This window comes from Atheta coriaria, unplaced genomic scaffold (genome assembly GCF_025399875.1).
Source record: "Atheta coriaria isolate IRGN ID8LTWV9N9 unplaced genomic scaffold, Caltech_Dcor_3.1 hic_scaffold_9_pilon, whole genome shotgun sequence".
NCBI lineage: Eukaryota > Metazoa > Arthropoda > Insecta > Coleoptera > Staphylinidae > Dalotia > Dalotia coriaria.
The window spans coordinates 11,762,126-11,783,316 of NW_027045451.1; the positions used below are offsets into that span (position 1 = coordinate 11,762,126).

Consider the following 21,191-nt stretch of genomic DNA (forward strand, 5'->3'; position numbering starts at 1 on the left):
CAAATTAACGCGATGAAAATTAATTTCAAATATAAGTACTGCTACTGGATGTATATATGTATAATAAATATATATAATTATTTCCTGAAATAAATTACAATTACAAAACGTGTGGGCGTGAAATAAATAACGCGTTTCGCTTGCAGAATATTAATTATAATTGAAAAATGTTCAGCCGCGAATGCATTTCGGCGTTTCAACAGTTTCTCATGCATTTTATTGCCCACGAAGGAATTCAAGCGCAACGAGCACAGTTCAGCAATGTGTACAACGTGTACAACTGCAACTGGAATTCAATTTCCATTTCAATACTTCTGCGTTGGGGTTTTTATTTGCCTGTGAGTTGATCTCTATCAAAATGCGATACTTTACTGCGCGATGTGATAATGACAGCGAAACCAATATCAAAAAATGTTGCAATTGTAAATTTGACACGTGCAAATAGTTTACAGTGTTTAAAAAAATAAAAAAATGTATACTGCCTTTATTTTCTGTTTGTTTTTCATGAAAAACAAGTTTTTTTTTTCATTTTAAAAACACAAAATTTAATTAAAAAGTCTAATTTACGACAAAAATATTTATAAATGTATTTATTTCAATTTCATGATAATTGCTTCAGAAATTTTTACATGAAATAGTAATTAACAAACTTAAATTTTAAATTTTAGTATTAATAGCAAATATTGCCATCTAGTTTGGTAATTAGAAACTTATATAATGTATACTTGGTTGCCAACACTGTAAATCACGATTATACTTCAAAATAAGCCCAAAATGGTATTTTAAACACACAAAATATTCAAAAAACAAATAATTTTGTTTTAAAAATTGTTTTTTATCACACTACAGCTGTAATATTGAAAAAAATTAATTAAAAAATTAATTTGCATCCACAAATGACCAAAAATAGAAATAAATTAATATGCTAAATATGCTAAATTAATATGCTCCACTTCTTGCCTGTTAATAATCACCAAATTAACCATTTTTGACTTAATATTGCCTACACTTTTCGTGCTTAACTATAATCTCGTCAATGGCGTGCATTCCAACACTACGTTACCTTAATTTAATCAAAACAGAACGACAATAAATAGATGTGTCTAAATCGATAAATACCCAAACGTGCGCCGACAGCCAACCGCAAACCGCGCTCAAATGTATCGCATATTGCACATCGCACACAATGGCAAAGCTAAACAAAAACACCTTACAGTCCTTATAGTCCTTCCTATCCATATCCTCGACTGAGGCGTGATGAATTACAGACACGCCGCGTCGGCAAGCTAGTGTCACAGTTCATTATAGTTTAAGATAAGATATTGCTTGCTCAGGATGTTTCAGAAAGTAATTGTCACGATACACGATTCACCAACACTGCGTTACCATGACCCAGCTACCATAAATTATTTCTATATTTAACTTAAGTAAATGAGTAAATGAAATTTTCGCTTTTTTGAAAATTCAATTAAACTAATTTAAACTCCATCAGAACAATTGTTGTTCCATGCTTCCCTTTTCACTGTGCGCACAATTACATTTTCGACCCCGGCGGCAAAACCCTTTTATTTATTTGTACGCATTGTAAAATGGCATTTTAAACGCTTTGTGGTAAACACAAGCACACCCCCGAATGACGCATGCAAAAAAGAACGGCGTACATGATTGATCGTCGAGTGGCGCAAGAAGTTTTCGGAAACGAAAGCCAAATAAACGTTTTCGCTTGTATTGAATGTGTGCCTGACGCGTTCGGCTCTGTTTGGCAAAAAGCTTTTTTTATGCATTTCGTTTTCGTCAACACAATAAGTAACGAATTAAACTGTCAACGAAGCGCGCGGCCGAGCGGAAAGCTTTTCGAGCGCGTTGTACGTTGTAAGATAACGTATACGCGTAAATTCGCTTCATTTGCGCCATAAATAATGCCGTGATTGACACGCATTCCAAATAGTTTACATAACTAATGATACGCGCGCATGTTTCCAACGCATTCATCTTCATTAATAAATGCATCAATGCTAATAGCGGGCGGGGTAATATAATTTTCCAGGGAATAAATTTTTGATGAATTGATGAATTTGTGAATACAAAAATAAATAAAAACACGATTGCTTTGTGTTTTAGGCAGTTTTATAAGATTATATTATAATATTTTTTGTCTTATTTTGCTAAAATTTAAAGTTAGAGCAGCGTAGAAACTAGGTTATGATCACTAGGCGCCATCTATCGGTGAATATCAATATTAATTTTGAATTTGAGCTGAAATATCATTAATATCTCGAAAAAGACACATAAATATTGAAAAAGCCATAGAAAAATAAAAATAAAGGCAAACTAATTATTTCTTGTTAATAATTAAGTTATTAATAAATTTTCGACAACATTTATTAACAGAAATTTTTTTTCTGAAATGTATTTTCAATTTCAAAGCAAACATGCAAAAAACTTGTTCTGATTGATTTCATTTTTTGTATTTATAGTTTCTACAATATGTAACACTAGAATATCATTGAAATGAAAATGGCACACAAAGAAAGATGGGGTGAGCATGGGCACCACAACCCCACGTGTATTTCCTGCTATGGCTATTTTAATTTTCCTATGCGGAACTTCCCAGGACGCGTATTAGTATAACACTTTTGATGATTAAAAGAGTTCGGCTGCAGGCAGGAGATGAGGCTATATTCGATATCAGCGCTGGATCTGCTATGCCGCCAATGTTTAAATTAGCGCGCTCGGTCTTTTTTCGCCGACATCTGCATTACATGAATATTTATGCGCTGGCTCTATGCGGACGAGTTTTCGCATTTATATCATAATCGTTTTTGTGAACAATGATTAAATGTGTCACCCCTGAATATATACAAAAGAGTTTTGGTTGATGGTGAATAAAGCATAGTATTCTATGCGGAGATAATAGTATAAAAAGTATCTAATGCGCTAAACGGCACTTTTACTACGTTTAGCAATGAAATGCTTACGTTATTTTTTTTTACTTCCACGTTTAGTTTTTTATTTAAACTTTTTATGTTAAAACTTCGAACTTTGTTCGCACACTACAGGAAAATGTAAGGTTATAGATACATGGGAGTTTGCGCACGTACTCGAAATCACATACGACTAGACGCGCCGCGCAAACACAAGCTCAGCAGCATATGCGCTTTGTTTTACTGACGGCGCATGGCATTTCTTATTGGCTAGTACTGCACCGTAGGCAAATGCGCAGGCGCCAGATTCATCCCGTGACTAAAGTACTTTATTCACGATTTTGGCCGTTTGTGATTAAAATGTCACTCTCCATGTCTCAAAAGGTATAATGTTTCAAACTAAATAGAAATAATATTCTTTTTAAAATATAAACGACTTATATCAATTATGATGCTTCTACTACATTAACTCTTTATAGTAAATTATAAACTTGGCATTTTTACAAATCGAAATAAAGTATTTGAACTCGCCGCTCTTCGGCCTTGCGTACGTATCATTTATTCCCCTTGCAGTTTCATAAATTCACCAATGTAGTGCGCCCGTCACGAGGAAAAAAGCGCGCGGCGGTTCTGTTTCAAGCACTCGCCGTTCCCGTTTGATGGAATTGTGTTTCCGGCCGCGGCAAGGACTCGCTTATCAGATATATATCAGATATATTTCATCCACTTTTGCGTGCGGCTTAGCACGTAGCACGCGGCACGCGCCAAACAAATCGCAATACGCTTGAGCCACGCGAGAACAAACCTCGAGTAATGTTGAGGAATGTACAAGTAAGTGTGAAACAAAACGGTTGACAAAAACATACAACATGGCGTGAACGAACAATCTAGGCATGTGTAATTATTCAAATGTTGAGTGCTAGAAAGATTTGCTTTTTATAAATATGCAAATTAGGTTAGAGGAAGAATATGTTGTTTTGTTAGGGTGAGAATGATGGGCCAATGTTGGAGAAGGAGTATAAGTACCAAACATATGATTTTAAACAATCAAACTGCAAAATTTAATTTGTTATTAAAACTTTAAGAAAATTCTTATAAATTTTATGATCAAAAAACTCAAAATTTGTTACTTTATTGACCTAAAAATTAATTATTAATGTGGGAGAAGGAGTATAAGTATTAAACTGCCAAATTTGATTATTTTTATAGAAATTTGAGGCAAAAACGCGTAAATTACTTAATTTTACGTTCAAAAACTTTAAAAATTCAACCTGACCATAGGTTTACTTCATTTTTTGTTGTTTTATTTAAGTAAAAATTAAAGACCAATGCTGGAGAAGCAGTATAAGTACCGAACATAGCATTTGAACTGCTAACCTAGCAAAATTTGATTATTTTCTAAAAATTCCCGAAAAAAAAACTTTAAAAATTGATTTCTATGTTTAAAAAATTTAAAAATACGAATTATGGGCACTTTAGCATCGATTTTCCACAAAAGTAAAGTACTTGCACCTGGTAACGACACGATAGGAATGAAAAATGTAAAATGCCTCAAGTTACCCTTTGCCTTCAAAAGCCACAAATCGTTAAATAAAGTGGATTACCCATTACACCCAACTAAAAACAAGCACTTAACTTGTCATCTTCTCTAAAACATTTCTATCTTACTAACACAACTAACACCAAATTCAACTCAATATTTACCTTAAAATTTCTACAATTATTCCATGCATACTTTGAAAAATATCTGCCAAATACGCAAGTCGAATATAAAACCCGCCAAGAAAGTCATCCGTCCAGTCGTCCGACTCTCAAATGTAGGATGTGTATGTATAACATTCTGAAGGAGTCCTCATACAGTTGCAGTGGTCCTTATGCTCTAGCTCCTTGTCAACAAACCGAGAATGTTCACTCGTGCCAGCATAAACGAATAACTCCCCCCTGATGCATAATGTATAAGCCTACTCATGTTTTTTTACGCGCTCGTCGGACGCTAGCTTCAAGTCCCCGTACCTAGTACGCAAAAATCGTATAAACAATATGTTGAAATAAACGCGGCGTCGTAAACGCGTTTATTGCGTACAAATAAAAACATTAATAAAATATGAATGCAAATGAAGCGTGCAGTTGTTAAGTTACGAGTATGCGCTAATACGTTAATAGTGGAATGGTTTAATAAAATGTTTAGTGCAGTAGTTGTTAAAGTTGTTTAATAGTTTATATGCGGAGTTTATTATGTCTAGATGATATTATTTAGTGATAAAAGTTGGATGAAAATGTGTAAAAGAAAAATTTATATGAAATTATTATTTTTTACAATTTTATGATAATTTTGAGTGATTTTAGTGTTTTCAATAATTTCTACTAATATTATAAATGCGAAAGTCCTGATGTTTGTTACACTTTCACGCAAAAACTACTGAACCGATCATCATGAAAATTTGTACACATATTCTTAGTGGTCCCCGAATGGTTATATGCTACTTTTTATTTAATAAAAAAAATTATTTTTTTTAAATAAAATAAAGAAATTGTTTAGTCACTAACACCTCTGCATCTGGTTATTTGACTACTTTAACGCCATCTAGCATTCCAGCAATGACGCTCAAACCTAAGTACTATAGAACCATCACACTGTATTATCACACTGTATTACCGACAGCTACGTCAACATCAAATCCAATTGACTACACTATGGAGACTGTACACTATAATTCCATAGACTATACTTTCAGCCATTTTAAACTTCCCGCCATTCTATTTCATTGTTACTTCTTCTGTGACTACAGACGCGTACGGAAGCCACTTCATTATTTTAGATATTCGCGAGCGAAGCCGCGGGCTAAAGTTAGTTTTACAATAAATATGATATTTCTTCTAATATTCATGGCATAGTTAGTAAAAAATTTAATTATTTTGCTGTTTTTTGAATTTTTGCGCTTAGTTCAACGATTGGGGAAGTGACGTCAGAGTTAAGTTGTACACAACGTTGGAGAAGCGGTATAAGTACCGAACAAAACGTTTTTAACTGTCGCACAATCAAATTTACTATAAATTTAGGAAAAAATATAATAATATATAAATAATTGAGTTATGATATAGATTTTTTACACAATTTGTTTGCTTTTTTAGCGATAAAGTGTAAACGATACAAATTACCTGAGTTTAAATTAAACAATAAGATATACTCTTAAAACAAAAGCAATAAAACAAAACCATTTCGTGAAATTAAGCAGTAACTCGCAAATAATAGTATAATTATTTTAGCTTTATTTACTATTTTAAATAGCGTCTTAATCTTAAATTATTTTACTATATACCTTATGCCATTAGCTGGAAGTGTGCAATGTGCGCACTTAGTTTTAATGAATCAAATAACATTTTGGCCTAATTACATTCGAGTCGAAATAAAACCCCGCCAAGGAGCGCATTATAGTTGACACAATTAAAGTGCACATTTTGTACAAATCGTCGCTGTTTTAAACTTTAATTTTCTTGGCGGAAATTACTGGTGGTGTAAGATGAAACATTAAAGACGATTATATATTTTTTATTATGTACGGTAATGTAACTGTACTGTCTGAGGCTTTTTTATTTTTGCCCAATTTTTCAATTGCAAATATCTCGTAAACTAAAAGACATAGAAAGGAACGGATTTCAAATTCCCAATCTACAGGAAATTCTCTATAAGATAAGATATCATAAATCACAAATATTATAAATTATGATAAGTAAAATGCCATGCAAAATAATTTAAGCATTTATTTCTACATTTTCAAAACATTGAAAGATGTTTCATGCAAAATTGAGAGATGTGCACTTCCCTGCAAGCAAAATACAAGGAATTTGCATCGGCAAGTTTATATAATATTCAGATTCTACTCAAATGCACACGCTGCAATCCAATTCACGTTCCAGAATCAACAAAAACTCGAAATCAAAAAAAATGTATGCTCCATTGATAGCAATATCTCAAAAAGCTATTACAACTATTGTTTCCATCCGATTTATTCAAGAAAATATCATTTTAAAACACAACATATTTTCCTAACCATAATTTATTGAAAAATCAGTTTCTATTTTGTTTTTCTCCAATCTTTTGTCTCGCGCGCCGAAAGTCGGATACAATAACGTAATGTAACGTAACGCGCATGTAATCGCATCCCGTAGCTCCCATTTCAGTAAGCTATCTACGAAAAAGCGGGCCCAATAAGGGTCTTATTGATATCCTCTTACGGATCCGATCTCCGGACACAAATCGACGCGCAAACACCTATCACGCGCATTCGAAACCGATCTTTTGCAAGCCATCGGCCACAAGAGCCGCAGTAAGATGCAATCAGGTGGGTACAATGTCATAGCATCTGTTGACGCAACCAAAACCAAGATTAAACGGCTCAGACGGGCTTAAATCTGACCTCAAAACGCAAAAAAAATCTATTTTTATTTTAAAAGGTTCCTTCTATATAATGCGACAATAATAAATCGCCTGGACACGTTTTCTACTAAATTCGGTGCAGTAGACTTGATAAAAGCTAAAAGCTCAACTCAGCGGTTCACGGAACACATAAGTTTGCACTCCGAAGAAGGAAAAGCTTTTAGGTTAGTTTACGCTCCCCAAATGGTTGTAAATTTTAATCAAAAAACATTTCCTAATTTATTCAACACAATATCTGATTAAAAACTTCAAATAACTTTGGAAATTCAATTCTGAAAATCAATATTCAATCGGAAGTGCTCACAAATTGTCCAGTGCTGATAGTGACAACTGCGCCACGCAAAACTTAAAGTTTCAAATATTCTGTACTTGAGTATTCTATTAGTAACAGTAAATTGAATGAGATTTAGCAGCGCAATATAAAAAAGCAATAAAAGCCAATTCAATTCTATTCCAATTCGGAGCGCTGCGTTTGGTCAGATCTCCGTAGTCTGTATCCAATAGAGCAAAAAGCAAACCTGATAGCTTAATTGAAATGTACGGCTGGTTGTAAGCAAGCAGCGATTCACCGCCGGAGCCGCCTCCAAAGTGCTGTGTAACTGTGTGTAGGTGCAATTGCGATTCCAGCGCGGTTCGCCAATGTTTAATATTTACGTTAGCTCTCGTATGCGCTGTGCGTGTGCAGTGGGCATATCCGTATTCAAATGAGGCGGGAATTTTACGCTGAGTATTGTTCACCTAAAGCAATTAACAGCGGAATTTTTTATTCAAAGATGAAAAGAGTGCATCATCATAGGCTTAATGCATGTTTTAATTCAGGTATAATTACCGAGTTCATTAAATTTTAAGTAAAAAGTTAAAAAAAATTATTTGTGTATTTAACATAGGCCACCCAATATACAAACGACATCTGCGTTGGAATTTTACAACTATAATTGTAGCTAAATTCCAAATATGATTTTTAAAGCTTTTTTACTACATTTAAAACTAAAATTTTAACAAAAAAAATTACTCTATGTCTTTCTCCATATTCTAACCTATCTTTAACCAAAAATTCAACAAAATAAATTTTGTGGTTTATCCGTGAAAGTGCAATACACATACATTTATTTATTTATCTCATGAAAATTAATTATTCTGGTTTGATATGCAACACAATATCAACACAAATATGATTTTAATCAACCAATAAAATTATCTCCATGTTTATATTTAATAAACTCCCAATTGTGGTTAATTATACGGCCGCGGGTTATACCAACTGGAATTAATTCACCTCCGGCTTAAAAGAAAATTGAAATCGTTTTGCGCTTTGCAACCGGATTCAACGAGATTCGCGTATTGATTCTGACAATGCCTCCGGCTGCAATAATTGCGCCTGCACAATGGCTCATCGTCCATGCATCAAAATTCAAATTATTCAACTCTGACAATGTCATCCACTGAGGTTAAAAAGCGTAAAAAGTAATTAAAGTGACGTATGGATTTCAGTTTAATTTCATGAACTGAACAATGATTTATTGCTTTATTTTTATTGCAGGATAATGATAATAATAGCACAACGTGAAATTAACAGCTTTTAAAAAGTTTAAAAACGTTTTAAATCGACAGGATCACGAAGATTAAGTGTTTAACAATTGTGTGTTTGTGTGTGGTGTGCGTGCGCAATTTGTATTTATGCACTGGGTGTTGCGGCGGCAAATAAAGGATGAACAGCGTTCAAAGCACCGGTGGTGGCCACGGATGCGGCAAAAAGGACGGTGAAGAGGTAATTTATGGCCTGCTTGTCCTGTATTCATATTTAAAAACACGTTTTCTTTTACGACGACACTAAATTTTGCCTTTTAGCAATGTGCAAATACGAGTCACTTGATATTTATATTTTTTTAGGACAACAGTTAGTCAAAAGTCAAGTACATTATAAATTATTTATAATTTGATCTTAAAAGAGTGAGAACGCCATCTAGAGTCTAATTCGTAAACTTAAACTATGATTAAACACCGATTTAAATTTCAACTCTTATTTTACACCCTGTAGATGTTTTTTATAATAACAAAAAGTAGTCTATGTCTTTCTCCATAATCAAACCTACTCTCACACAAAATTTCATCAAAATCCATCAAATGGTTTAATCATAAATTGATTTCAAACAAACATTTTCACTTTTCTATTATTCCTATTCCAATTCATTCATAATAATAATTTTATCCGTTTCATATCCAAACATAATATGTTAAATAAACTAGGTTATGCCACCGATGACTCCAAATCGATACCAAGCGCCCTCTAGAACTTTAATTTCAAACACTAACAATAACTTACAACTCCCGCTTGGATCGTTACCCACTTCTCATTCTCTGCTTATATTTTTCTGCGTAATCCTCTTGACGCAACATAAATCTTGGCGACAAGTCCATGCACTTGATGATAGTTGCTGTTAGTTAAATATTAATCACTTGTAGTAATTTCGGATCCAGCGTGACGCGGCGCGAATGATTAAAGCGACTTCTATTACTTTATGACAAGAATAATGTGGCATCCATGCTTTAATGGATGATCACGCGCGAAGCTCCGAGTCTTAGCGGGGAGCTTTCGGAGCTTTTATAGATAATCACTTTTTATGAGCGCATTCCCGCGAGAGGCGCTTCTATTTATTTCTTATTCTGCGCACAAATACAATTCAACAAATTGGCTAAACGTTAAACGGCAACGCCTGAGTTGTTACATCGTTTGATCGTGGAATTACGTTAGGAATTTTTGATCCATTGATTTGACAAAGGAAATGAGAGATTTTTTGTCAAAGAAGCAATTTATTAGGAATTATAGGTTATAAAATCATGAAAAATTGTAAAAATTGTTGTATTTGTTAATATTTTTGATTAATAATTAATATTTTTGTAAATTTTGACGTTTTAACACAAAATAATAACCTCAAGAACAGATTTTTTGTTTCTAGCGCCCCCTATCATGATATACAGTGAACCTATGAGAAAACCTATTTGCTAGTACTGAAAGTACTCCCCAGTTGGCGTTGCTAACACCACACTAGACATCTTTGTGCGAAAAATCAATGCCTTCTCCTCGAATCCCCTCCGACACTAACAGAGGGCGCCAGCTGGTTGGTAAATAACCCTGTGAACTACACCGTCGTAACTAATGCATTCTCCGAATTCCCTTGCGTGTCAACAAGACGTAATCATATACAATGTTATCAGATTAAGATACAACCTCAAAATAACAATCTCGCCGCCGGACTAAAGAGCTAAAGAGCTTTCCGCTAATTGAATCGATGTACAAGCCATCAAATTAGCGAAAAGAACTGCACCGGATGCTCTTATCGCCTAACGATATTATCAACTCGGCGAGTTCATAAATGTTCCGCTTAATGATAATTTTAATTATAATTAATAATGATCGCACGTCGGAAACTTAATTTACAGCTTTCTGGTTCTCGTAGTGATACAAAAGCGCTGAAAAGCTGGGATGCGCGATGCGCGCCGCTGCCGAGGGAAATTCTCGGGACGCGTCGCCTGCGCTGCCGCCGCCGCGGCCGCCGTCAGTCGTCCCAAATGTTCCGCCTCGTACGCACGCCGCACGTTGGGCCCGCGATTTTTACGTTTGTTGTTTATACACACACAACGTCCATTTGTCACGTTGGCATGGCACGCATCAGCGAATTTTCAATTAAGTCCTAAACGAGTAAACAAATAACAAACGTGCGCTGGTCAAAAAGAATTTCGTCCAAAATAAAACTATTTTTTAAAAAGCTCGCAAAACAAAAATTGCTAAAAATATATAGTTAATAATATACGTGTAATTGCTCAATGTTAGATAAATGTGTGTTTGGTTTTGTATATATAAACAAAATTGATGTCCATTTATCACTAGATTATTAGCTGGATAAACATAAATTATATTTACACGGAAAATAAAATCAAAAATAGTTTTTTACACCGTTTTATTATCGGCTTTGAGGATATTTAGGAATCGTGTCGATAGTAAGCTTTGCAAAACGCGTCTGCAGACAGCGATTGCGACAATAACAATAAACATAAAAATCCCGTCTTGTGGTAATAATGACCGCCGTCGATCCGGCTACGAAACAGAACGAGGCGAACAATGTTGGCGCAAAAAGTGCGATTGCCACGCCGAAGAGCACGCCGCAAAGGGTGACGATTAATGCACCCTATGCATACGAGGTAATGTGAAATGTTTTTACTTGTAAACCTGTCGAATCGTTGATAATTGATGTATAAACAGCTTTTTACTGCATCTAACTCATGTCGAGATAAAATCAAATAAACCAAAATTTAGAAAAAAAATTATTTTTATTTTTTAAAGTTTTTTTATGTTAATTTAAATTTTATTTTGACTTGTTTCGCCTAATTGACATTTTAACACAAAATTATAATTAAATTGTAATTTAATATCAATTTTAAAACATATATATTAATCTATTATGTGATTACATAATAAAAATAAAAATTAAAAGATAAAAATACAGTTTAACATAGTTTATCTCAAGTTATCACACAATTTAATAAAAGATTTAACTTAAATCCATAAACTTCTTCAATATTTCATCTGGAAATCAACATAAAAACTTTTTTATTGCAATAAAACTTAAAAACTTTCAAAATACTTACGTTTAATTTTTCATTTGTGTTCACTTATTAATATTTAAGTTTAAATTGTTTTGGTGTTAGATTTTAAGTGGATAACAATTATCTTTAGTATTTTGTCCTTGATTTGACACCATGTTTACATTGCTGAATATTAGCTCAGATACTTAGCGCCGGCCAAATGCTAAACAAGTGTTTATTGGTTTATTGCATATGGCAATAGCGCCAATGTTAATTAAAAACGAACGCAAACGATTCGCACTTATCTGTGACAGTGGATGTGCGCACACAAACAGTTAATGTAATTACACACTATAGATATGATTAAAACGGTTTAATCATGGGCAATTGAATTGATTTTGTTGTATTGCGCAGGTTAAAATATCTATTATATCATGTTACATTCAATTATGTTGAGTTAGGTTACATCATAATAAATTATTTTTATTTTATTAAAAAATTATTGATGAGGAGTAAACTGTTCGTGTTTTATACTGAAATTACATAGATATACTTAAGTATACTAGGCATGGTTCATACGAGTATTCTGATGCGCTGATACGCTGAGTCAAAACAACAGCCAATCCGCTTGCAGAACGACGCAAAGCATGTTCACATCAAGTTCACACGGATGTGTCTATCTCTATTTAACACACATGCACGTACTCCTTTAACAAACAACTAGTATTATGGCCCAACACGGAATTAATGCAAAATAGTGCATCCTAGCGACATCTCGGTTTATGCAAAATAACTAAAGTAAATATGTTGTATGATTAATGTCCACACAAACTTTAATCGTATATTTCGGCCGTTTCAAGTCAAATTTTCAACCAAATCTTTGCAAATCACAAATTTAATAAATAAAATTTAATATTTTCTACTCTAAAATGATTTATTTTCTAATTATAAATGTATATTTACCAATAAATTAAACAAAAGACTAAAAAACAGTAATTTTTATGATTGAGACACTAAAATCACAAATTAAACAATAGCCAACACTAATATCGTATCTACTCAATGTCAGAACTAAATATTTTATTAGAATATCGATTACAAAAAGAGAAAATTGAAGAAAATGCGTAATTACGTTTGTTTACATAAATCTGTCAAAACAAATCTTACAATTTTTTTTTAAATCGCTGAACAAAAATAACTTACAATTTTCTAAAAGCAAATATAAATAATAATACCAATAGTTCTAAAGCTAGGTTATGTTAGGTTATGTTATGCATAGATTGACGTTTCCCATTACACTCAATCCTTAAATATTCTATTCCAAAAATTATTTCTTGCTGATTCAGCACAAAAAACGCCGTAAACGTTACATGTAACAATCTTGATAAAAAAGTTTAAGAAGTTTCCACCCCCGAAAAAAATGCTATGATAATGAAGCTGTATATAGACCCTTGGGCGCTTATGATAATTTTTATGCTGATTTTCATCGTTCATCGTTGAACGTCCATAATATCCACATTTCAAACCCACTCCTTCCCAAACCCAAAATAAAACCCTAGCAGGACCCGAAACCAGGACGACGCGACGCGATGCGATCGAACGCGTCAACATGTCCAAGCACTCACTGCCCGAATCCTTCCCATTCTGTTTCCCATCATATCCGCCTCACACAACACCAGATTTCGTGCTACATGCGCATTAAATTAATGCACATTGCACATCGCACTGCAATCATGCTGATTGCGTTTCGGTTTCATACACTGTCCACGCGTGACAAGTCCCACACATCTGGCACACCACGTACTGTTTACAATTGCATTTTTAATCAAGCGTCATACTTTTATGACGTCTCTAATCCGCGCGAAATGAAACTATTTCATTGCACGTGGATTTCATTTTTAATCGTCGTTATACCGTTTTAATGTTGATTGTTTTTCCGGCCAGGCGGAGAGGATGATAATAATCGAGTTGGGAGAATGTTTTGTGAATTTGCGAGTAAATTTAATTACTCGCGCAATTTAATATTTTGATCGTTTTTTGCTGGATTGCAAAAGTTATGGTTATCAATCAATTTAGTGTGGAGGCTGGGGCGTGTGACGGTGACAAATATGTCTGCATTTTTGTGCGGGAGGTATTTTTATGCTTTATATGAGAATAACATGAATGGAATGGGAGGGTTTAGAGTCATAAATATCATAAATATGATGCTGTGTATCGTGACATACAAATTAAGCTTTAGAAAAATTCGCAGACGTGGAAAAAATGAAAAATTTTGGAGGAAAAAAAGGGTACAGATGATAAAATTTGGTTAATCTAGTTTTAGCGTAATAATTACAGCTGGTAATTAAAGAAAATAATATTTCTATAACTTTTTTGCATAAAAATTGCAAAAAAAATATGATTTTGAACAAAACGAGTAGTTTTTATTTAAATTATTTTACCAAATTTACTAAAATTATTTAACAATTGAAGGAATTAATATTTTTTGTAATTTTTTATAACAATTTTGCATAAATTAAACAAAAATGTCAAAAATTGTAAAAAATTGCAAAAAAAATCGTATACATACCTACTTAATTTTTGTTCAAAAAAAGCAATTAAAACAATTTCTCTACCTTGAAAATTTAAATTTATTTAATATTTAATGAATTTGCAAAATTTTTGATAAAAATTTGCCTTGAAACTGCCGATATACGCAATTAAAGTATGTCTGAAGAATTAATCATATAAACTCAGTTACTTTAGTTACTTTGCGTAAACCGAGATGTCGTTAGGATGCACAATTTCGCATTAATTCAGGGTTTGGCAATAATATTAGTTATTTGTCAGCAATAGTACGCGTATGTGTGTTAAATAGCGATACACACGTCAGGGTGAACTTGTGTAAACACGCTCTGTGTCGTTCTGCAAGCAGATTGGCTGTATTTTTTTTCACAACGAAATTTGTAACTTACCTTGTAAAAAACCATAATTGAAGGTTTTTATTTATTTTTCCATTCTATACTAATAAAATAGATCATAAATTACCTCCTATCAAAAATTATATCATGTAAATACCGTGCATATTAGTAAAATCCAGTATGTTTACTTAAACCATAATTTGATTCGTGATTAATGTCGTGTTAACATCCTTCAAACATGAAACTTCTATTTATAGTAGCAAGTCATTAATATACTATGTCCAAACTATAAAAATTAAGTTTCAAAAACATAAATTTCATTATTTTAACGTTAATTCTACATTACTTTACCATTTAACTAACATAACCACAAATACTCCATTACAAACATTATACTCATTAATATTTACACTAAAACTTTATTATCAAACCAATGTGTATATAATACTCCATATTTTACTGTATCACAGTAACTACCTATACTACTACTCTATATAGGTGTTGGTATGCGGCTTTAACAACTTTGGGCACTCGGCTTTATGGTTCATTTTAATAAAATATCGCGGCGAAACTAAGCAGCCTCATACACAAACTATAATCCACGCTGAGCGCCGGAAGGAAGTGGATGTCTTCAACAATAATATCCGCTAATATCAAAAACAAACGACGCGTGTAACACCGCTGCTTGTATCAACACTTTATTACACTTTCAAATTACTCGCGCGTTGGAAATTAGAGCAGAACAACTGGGAAATGCAATGTGTAATAAAATGATACGCAGAGTAACTATAGGCAACCATAAAAACAATAGCGGAAAATGATGCGGGGTTATGTTTTTGGTCGTGTAGTGCAAATTTCATGCTTCGGACAGTAAATACTATTATTCTATAACTGGTTTATTGTTCATAATTCAATTGTTCGGTGGTTGATTAATCACTGAAACTCAAGATGGGTGATTATCTGTCTTGATTCATTTGTTCTGTAATTAGCAGTGATTAATGACTCAAAGAGGGTAAATTAGGAGTAAGAGGAAATAAAATTATAGTTTTTGCTTGGAAAATATTAAATTTTTATTATTTCTTTTCAAAATCAGAAAATATGATTCAAAACATTTAAAATTTTAATTTTTAGGTTAGAAAATCGTTTACTTTGATTTTTATTCTTTAGAATTTGTAAATTTTATAAAATGCCGCCATTTTAATAGCCTACAATTGTAAAAATAAGGTTAAGTGTCTCAAAAACACAAAAAATTACAGATTTCTGTAATTAATTTACAGTTTTCTTACTTACCGGCTCCTACATAATAAAAAAAAAACTATTTCATATTAAAATTCTCTTTATTATGTTTTAGTTATGAAGTCAACTTAAATATTTATGTGTACAACATCGTATTCTGTTTAATGTTTGATTTGAATAAACTCAATAACATTCCCTAACCTACAGTAAGCTAAAAATAATGAAAGCAATCCATCATTCGCATCGACCACTTCAAACATAACCCCGCAATAAAAACAAGTCAATCATAACCTAACCTAACCTCCAATATCAGCACGCATGTTGCAATATCCAGCAAAACACTGATTTATTATTAATAACTTAATATATTGCGACGGGCTGATTGTTTATCTTCGCTCTGCGCTGGCAATAAATTTCCCCGTTTTTCCTTCGAGCGCTTCTCACTTATTAAAAAAATACATGACTGCTCCGATTCACATGACACATACCAACGTGTATTTATCATACTCGTACATCTATCATATTCAAAGAGTGCCATCTAAATTATTGTTGCGTATGAATATAATAACGCTGTGCGTTTTACTGCTGTGCATACAGGAAGTTTGCAAGAATTATCTGCGAAGATTCGGGATCAGTATAAGTTCAGGTTCGAGGTGACTTTTATTCGATTGTGGGCTTTTCTTCGCAGATACCGTGTATTTGTAGATACGAGTATTTGAACGTGCCAGAAACGAATGGAATCGAATCGGGAAAGAGGCGCGATAAGAAATGAAACGCGGAATGCGCGCCGAGGCCGCTTCGACGAAATCCGAAGTTACAACTTTACCTCGTACCTACGTGCGATGCAAAAAAATATCCGGGAGATAAATCTGTGAATAAGGAAAATAAATTACCGAAAAAATCGCGAACAAAAAGGCGGCGTGTGTGCCAAGAAGCTGTGTGTTTACTTGGAGAGGAAGCAATATGTTGAGTGTGGAAAAAATACGAGTATATGGATGAATGTTATAATAAAAATATGAATATTTTTGTTTTTTTGTTGAAATTTAATAAATTTTTTTACTTCTTGCTTTAAAACGCAACATTTTTCACAGCTTTAAGACATAAAAAGTGTTAATTTAATCATGAATTGCCAAGGCCGTGACTAAAGTGCTTTAGCCACGGAGTGGAGCTTGCCTGCGCATTGAAAGTGGAAATAGAGTGGAAGTAGAAAACATAGCGTAAGCATCACGTTGCTAAACGGTGTTAAAGTGTCACTTAGCACACTTGATACTTAATATATAATTTTTCATTATTTTATAATGTATAATTCTTAAAAGAGGTTAGAATATAAAATTAACATAACCTATAACATATCATGAGTCATCCTAATGGAATTTTCATAACTCTTCACTTCAATTAACCTCTAAAATCATCTACGCCCATGTTATAAAAATAATACTTATAAATTATATTCTATATGAGGGATGTTATACTCGTTGCTGTCAAATTGCATACCTTGACAAACTTCCCCAGACATGCAACCATCGCATTTAGCACGATGAGGTCAAGCGTAATGCATTTTATGAATCCAATGAAAATATTGCATATGTTGCGGTAAATCTTCACGGTTTTATGTTTCTTTTTTGTTTATTACCCCTTTGACCTAATTATTTTGTGTGACTTTATGGCCATAGACGTAAACTTTAGTATCTTTTGATTTTTAGCTCCATTAAGTACTATAACGCCTTGATTTATGGATCGCAACTTGTGCTGGTTATCTGTTTCTGATATATTATGAGTTTAGGCAGAGTAATAATAAACTTTAGCAGGATATAATCTTCATCACAACCAACAAACTAGAAAACAGAAAAATGTTATGCAGGATTTATTGTTTTATTGTTTTAATCTGGGTACTTTTAGTTCTTGGAACATGAAATGAGAATCAGCTTAAAAAGTACAATCAGCTTAGTGATGAGTTTTCTGGCAGATGCAGACATGATACGGCCGCGATATATCAAGTAAACATGTTAGTTACAGAACATTGCGGAGAGAATGAGTGAAGATATATCTATCATCAGTCGTACTAAATAGATCCCACAGAGGAGAATATAGTCTTTGTCTTTTTTGCCCGGAGCGCCGAAAATACACGAAGGGTTCTCTCCCAGCAAATTAAATCTATTGTTGGCTTAGAGAGACAACTTATTTTGGGAGAATAGGTTTAATTAATATAATTTTGATGTTTTGTGTCATAATCTACTATAGTATAATTAAATCCTATATTTTACGCCTTTTGAGTAATATTTTTGCAATAAAAAGTTGTTTATGTCTTTTTCCAAAGCATAATCTATTGTTATACCAAATTATATTAAAATTGGTTGAATAGTTTAATCGTGAAAGCGAAACAAACAAACAAATACTGTTAAATTTGCGTATATAATTGTATAACGTGATTTTATTTTCATTATTTACTATATATCAAGTAAAAAATGCGAATTTTAATTTTTTTTTCTGTAAAAATGTCTTATTCAATCTTTCATCCCTTATTTTACCCTCTTTAAACATTATTTTCTTGGTGAAAAGGGTTTAATATCCCTTTCCAGAGTAAAATCTATCTATATGTCCATTTATACCAAATTTAATTAAGTGGTTTCTACGTTAAAGAAGAACAAACATACATAAAATCAAAAATTTCTGCTTAAAACGAAATATCATGATGTTATATTTTATATTTTCTAAAATTTAGTACTAATAAATAATCCCCTTATCAGCATTCCTCTCCTGAGGGATAAATCTGCTACCTAACTCGTAAAATTGAAGAGATCTTGAAATATACACTAAAACCATTTTAGTTTTACGGCTTCAGGACTTCAAGAGTTTTACCCCTCATACAAATAGGTACATAATAAAAAACAATTGATATCTCAACCAAAAAACCAAATAAGCAAACAATAAAAGTCCAATTTGTCTGTCTACGAATCAAATCTAATATTTGTTTTATTAACATGCGTATCTCATCATCCAAATATAATACAATTCATTCAAATTAGATTGAATCTACTTTGCGAGCAATATTATCAATAGATAGTTAATTTACAAGTGCGTTTAACTCCTTGTGGTAATATCCTGCATTCGGCGCTGATTAAATTTTGATTGATTGCCCGTTAGTGGCGTTGGCACTGAATTACTCCCAAAATTTCAAATTACTATCCTGTATCAGCATTAGTCGTATGTGGTTAAGTGGTTTTTGAACTCGTCGCAACGAATGAGTCACCATTTCATCCCCCGAGTGGCTTTGGTATGTGAAGTTCGAGTCTACGCTGCAGCCGGGACGAAATAAATTCCGAATAGACTTTTTATCAGTCTTTTTAGAATCGCTTCGGATGGTTAAGTGCTCGTCTGGTGATTCACACGTCATTGCAGTGTAATGACTTGCGAGGTCAAAGCGACGCAAACATTTTAACGTTTTTAAGTTCTTAATCAAAAGTGCACTTTACATAACATGCATTTGATTCGTGTGTGTTTTTGTTTGTTGCCCGCAGGAGTTGGCAGTGAGCTCGCCGAGCGAGCGCAATTGGCGCGGCATCTTCATTGCGCTGCTGGTGATCGTCGCCGTGCTGGGCCTGATCGTGTTTAGCATCGTGCTGGTGTCACCCCCGGAGGAGGGGCCGCGCGTTAAAGGTCGCAAGCCGAGTCTCGAAGATATATTTCTCAAGCTGCCGCCGCCGGCGTGATTCAACGGCACGTGGATCTCAGGTAAATCACTAATTCGAATTCGTAATTTCTCGCACTCGGGTGGTGGCCATTTACGCCCCGACACGTTTCTCATTTAGACCTGAATGAGATTTACACTTGCGGGAGCCAAAAAACCTTTTTCGCACAGCCAATTAACCTTTCGTGCAGGTGGAAATACTTTTTTTCAAAAAAGCAGCAAATTGTAATTTATGCTATGAAAAAATAATCAAATTTCACAGAATTTGGTTTTCTGAAGTCATTTTTAATCAATTGAGAGAAAGAAAATTGAGGTTAAGCTAAAATAACCTCAAATTTGGTTTAGGTTTGAAAATTTTGAGATTATCTAAAAATACTTTCACGTATTGACTGAAAAGATATGTCATAGAAATAAAAATTGAAAAAAGAACTTAAAGGCTCGTCCTGAGAAGATTCAACTCAAATAAAACTTAAGCTTCGACTCAGACCATCGCCGCAGTTTCAACCAAGATAAATTCTTTCTTTTTGTGAAAGTTTCCAGCTTTCTTCCTGCTCCAGGGAGATGAAAGAAAGGGTTTTACTCCAGCGTGTTCTGAAATCGATATTTGGAAAACTGACGCACGTCATAGAAACACTAAATTTCATCGAGCTTTCCGCCAATTAAAATTAAACCTGAACCATTCATCTCGAAATAATTTTAAAAAATTCTATTCCTAGAAGTTGCAATTATTGTTACACAATCAAAACACTAATTGAATTTTTAAGTCTGCGAAGAAAATTATTTTCCAGAATTGTTTTGTAATAGCGCTGTAAAAATAGATTGTACATAACCGCGGTGATATATCAACACACCATTATGGGCGCCGTGAAAGACACAAAAAGTAGTCATGAAAACAATTAAATCCGGAGATGCAAGCAGCGAGTGAAAAGCTCGGCAAGCGGGAAGAAAGTTGGCGGAATTGGTATTCTGCCCGAAGGTGCCTCGGCATCGCAGGATTACGATAAGTAATCGATGCAGTTACTATGGCTACACCACGCGGTGTCTTTGTCCGCGCACTTATCACGGAAACGGTCGATTGATATTGCATACATTTTATTCTTGTGTTGTGAGGAATCCATAGACTCGTAACTTCAAAGGAATACATAAAACCTTGAGTTATTTTAATTTTTTTGGGAAGTTTTAGAGAAATTTCTGTATTTTTTGATGATTTTTTCTGATTTTTTTATTAAAAACATCGTGTAAAACAATAATGGTCAGAGTTTCCAATCTTTAGTTAAGTTAAATTAGCAATTTTTAAAGGATTTTAATGAATTTTGACTAAAAAATGCATAAAATACGAAGATAAATATTGTTTTCTTTTATAAATTTCATTTTTTGCACAAAATCTATTGCATAATTGCTAGAAATTAATTTTTTTCGTT

General features: G+C 33.4%; 1 protein-coding gene and 1 long non-coding RNA gene across 2 annotated transcripts in view; one reads left to right on the forward strand and one right to left on the reverse strand.

Moving 5' to 3' along the window:
* LOC135798531 (inactive dipeptidyl peptidase 10) overlaps positions 1-21,191 on the forward strand; it is a 67,479-nt gene that overhangs the window by 38,786 nt on the left and 7,502 nt on the right. Inside the window, 1 exon segment of the mRNA XM_065311389.1 lies at positions 19,601-19,814. Within this exon segment, the coding sequence (XP_065167461.1) occupies positions 19,601-19,814 (214 nt within the window).
* On the reverse strand, positions 11,786-12,375 carry LOC135798532 (uncharacterized). Its single transcript, XR_010549733.1, has 2 exons — positions 12,010-12,375; positions 11,786-11,947 (listed from the first exon to the last, which is right to left on the reverse strand). It is a non-coding gene; the product is annotated as an uncharacterized lncRNA (long non-coding RNA).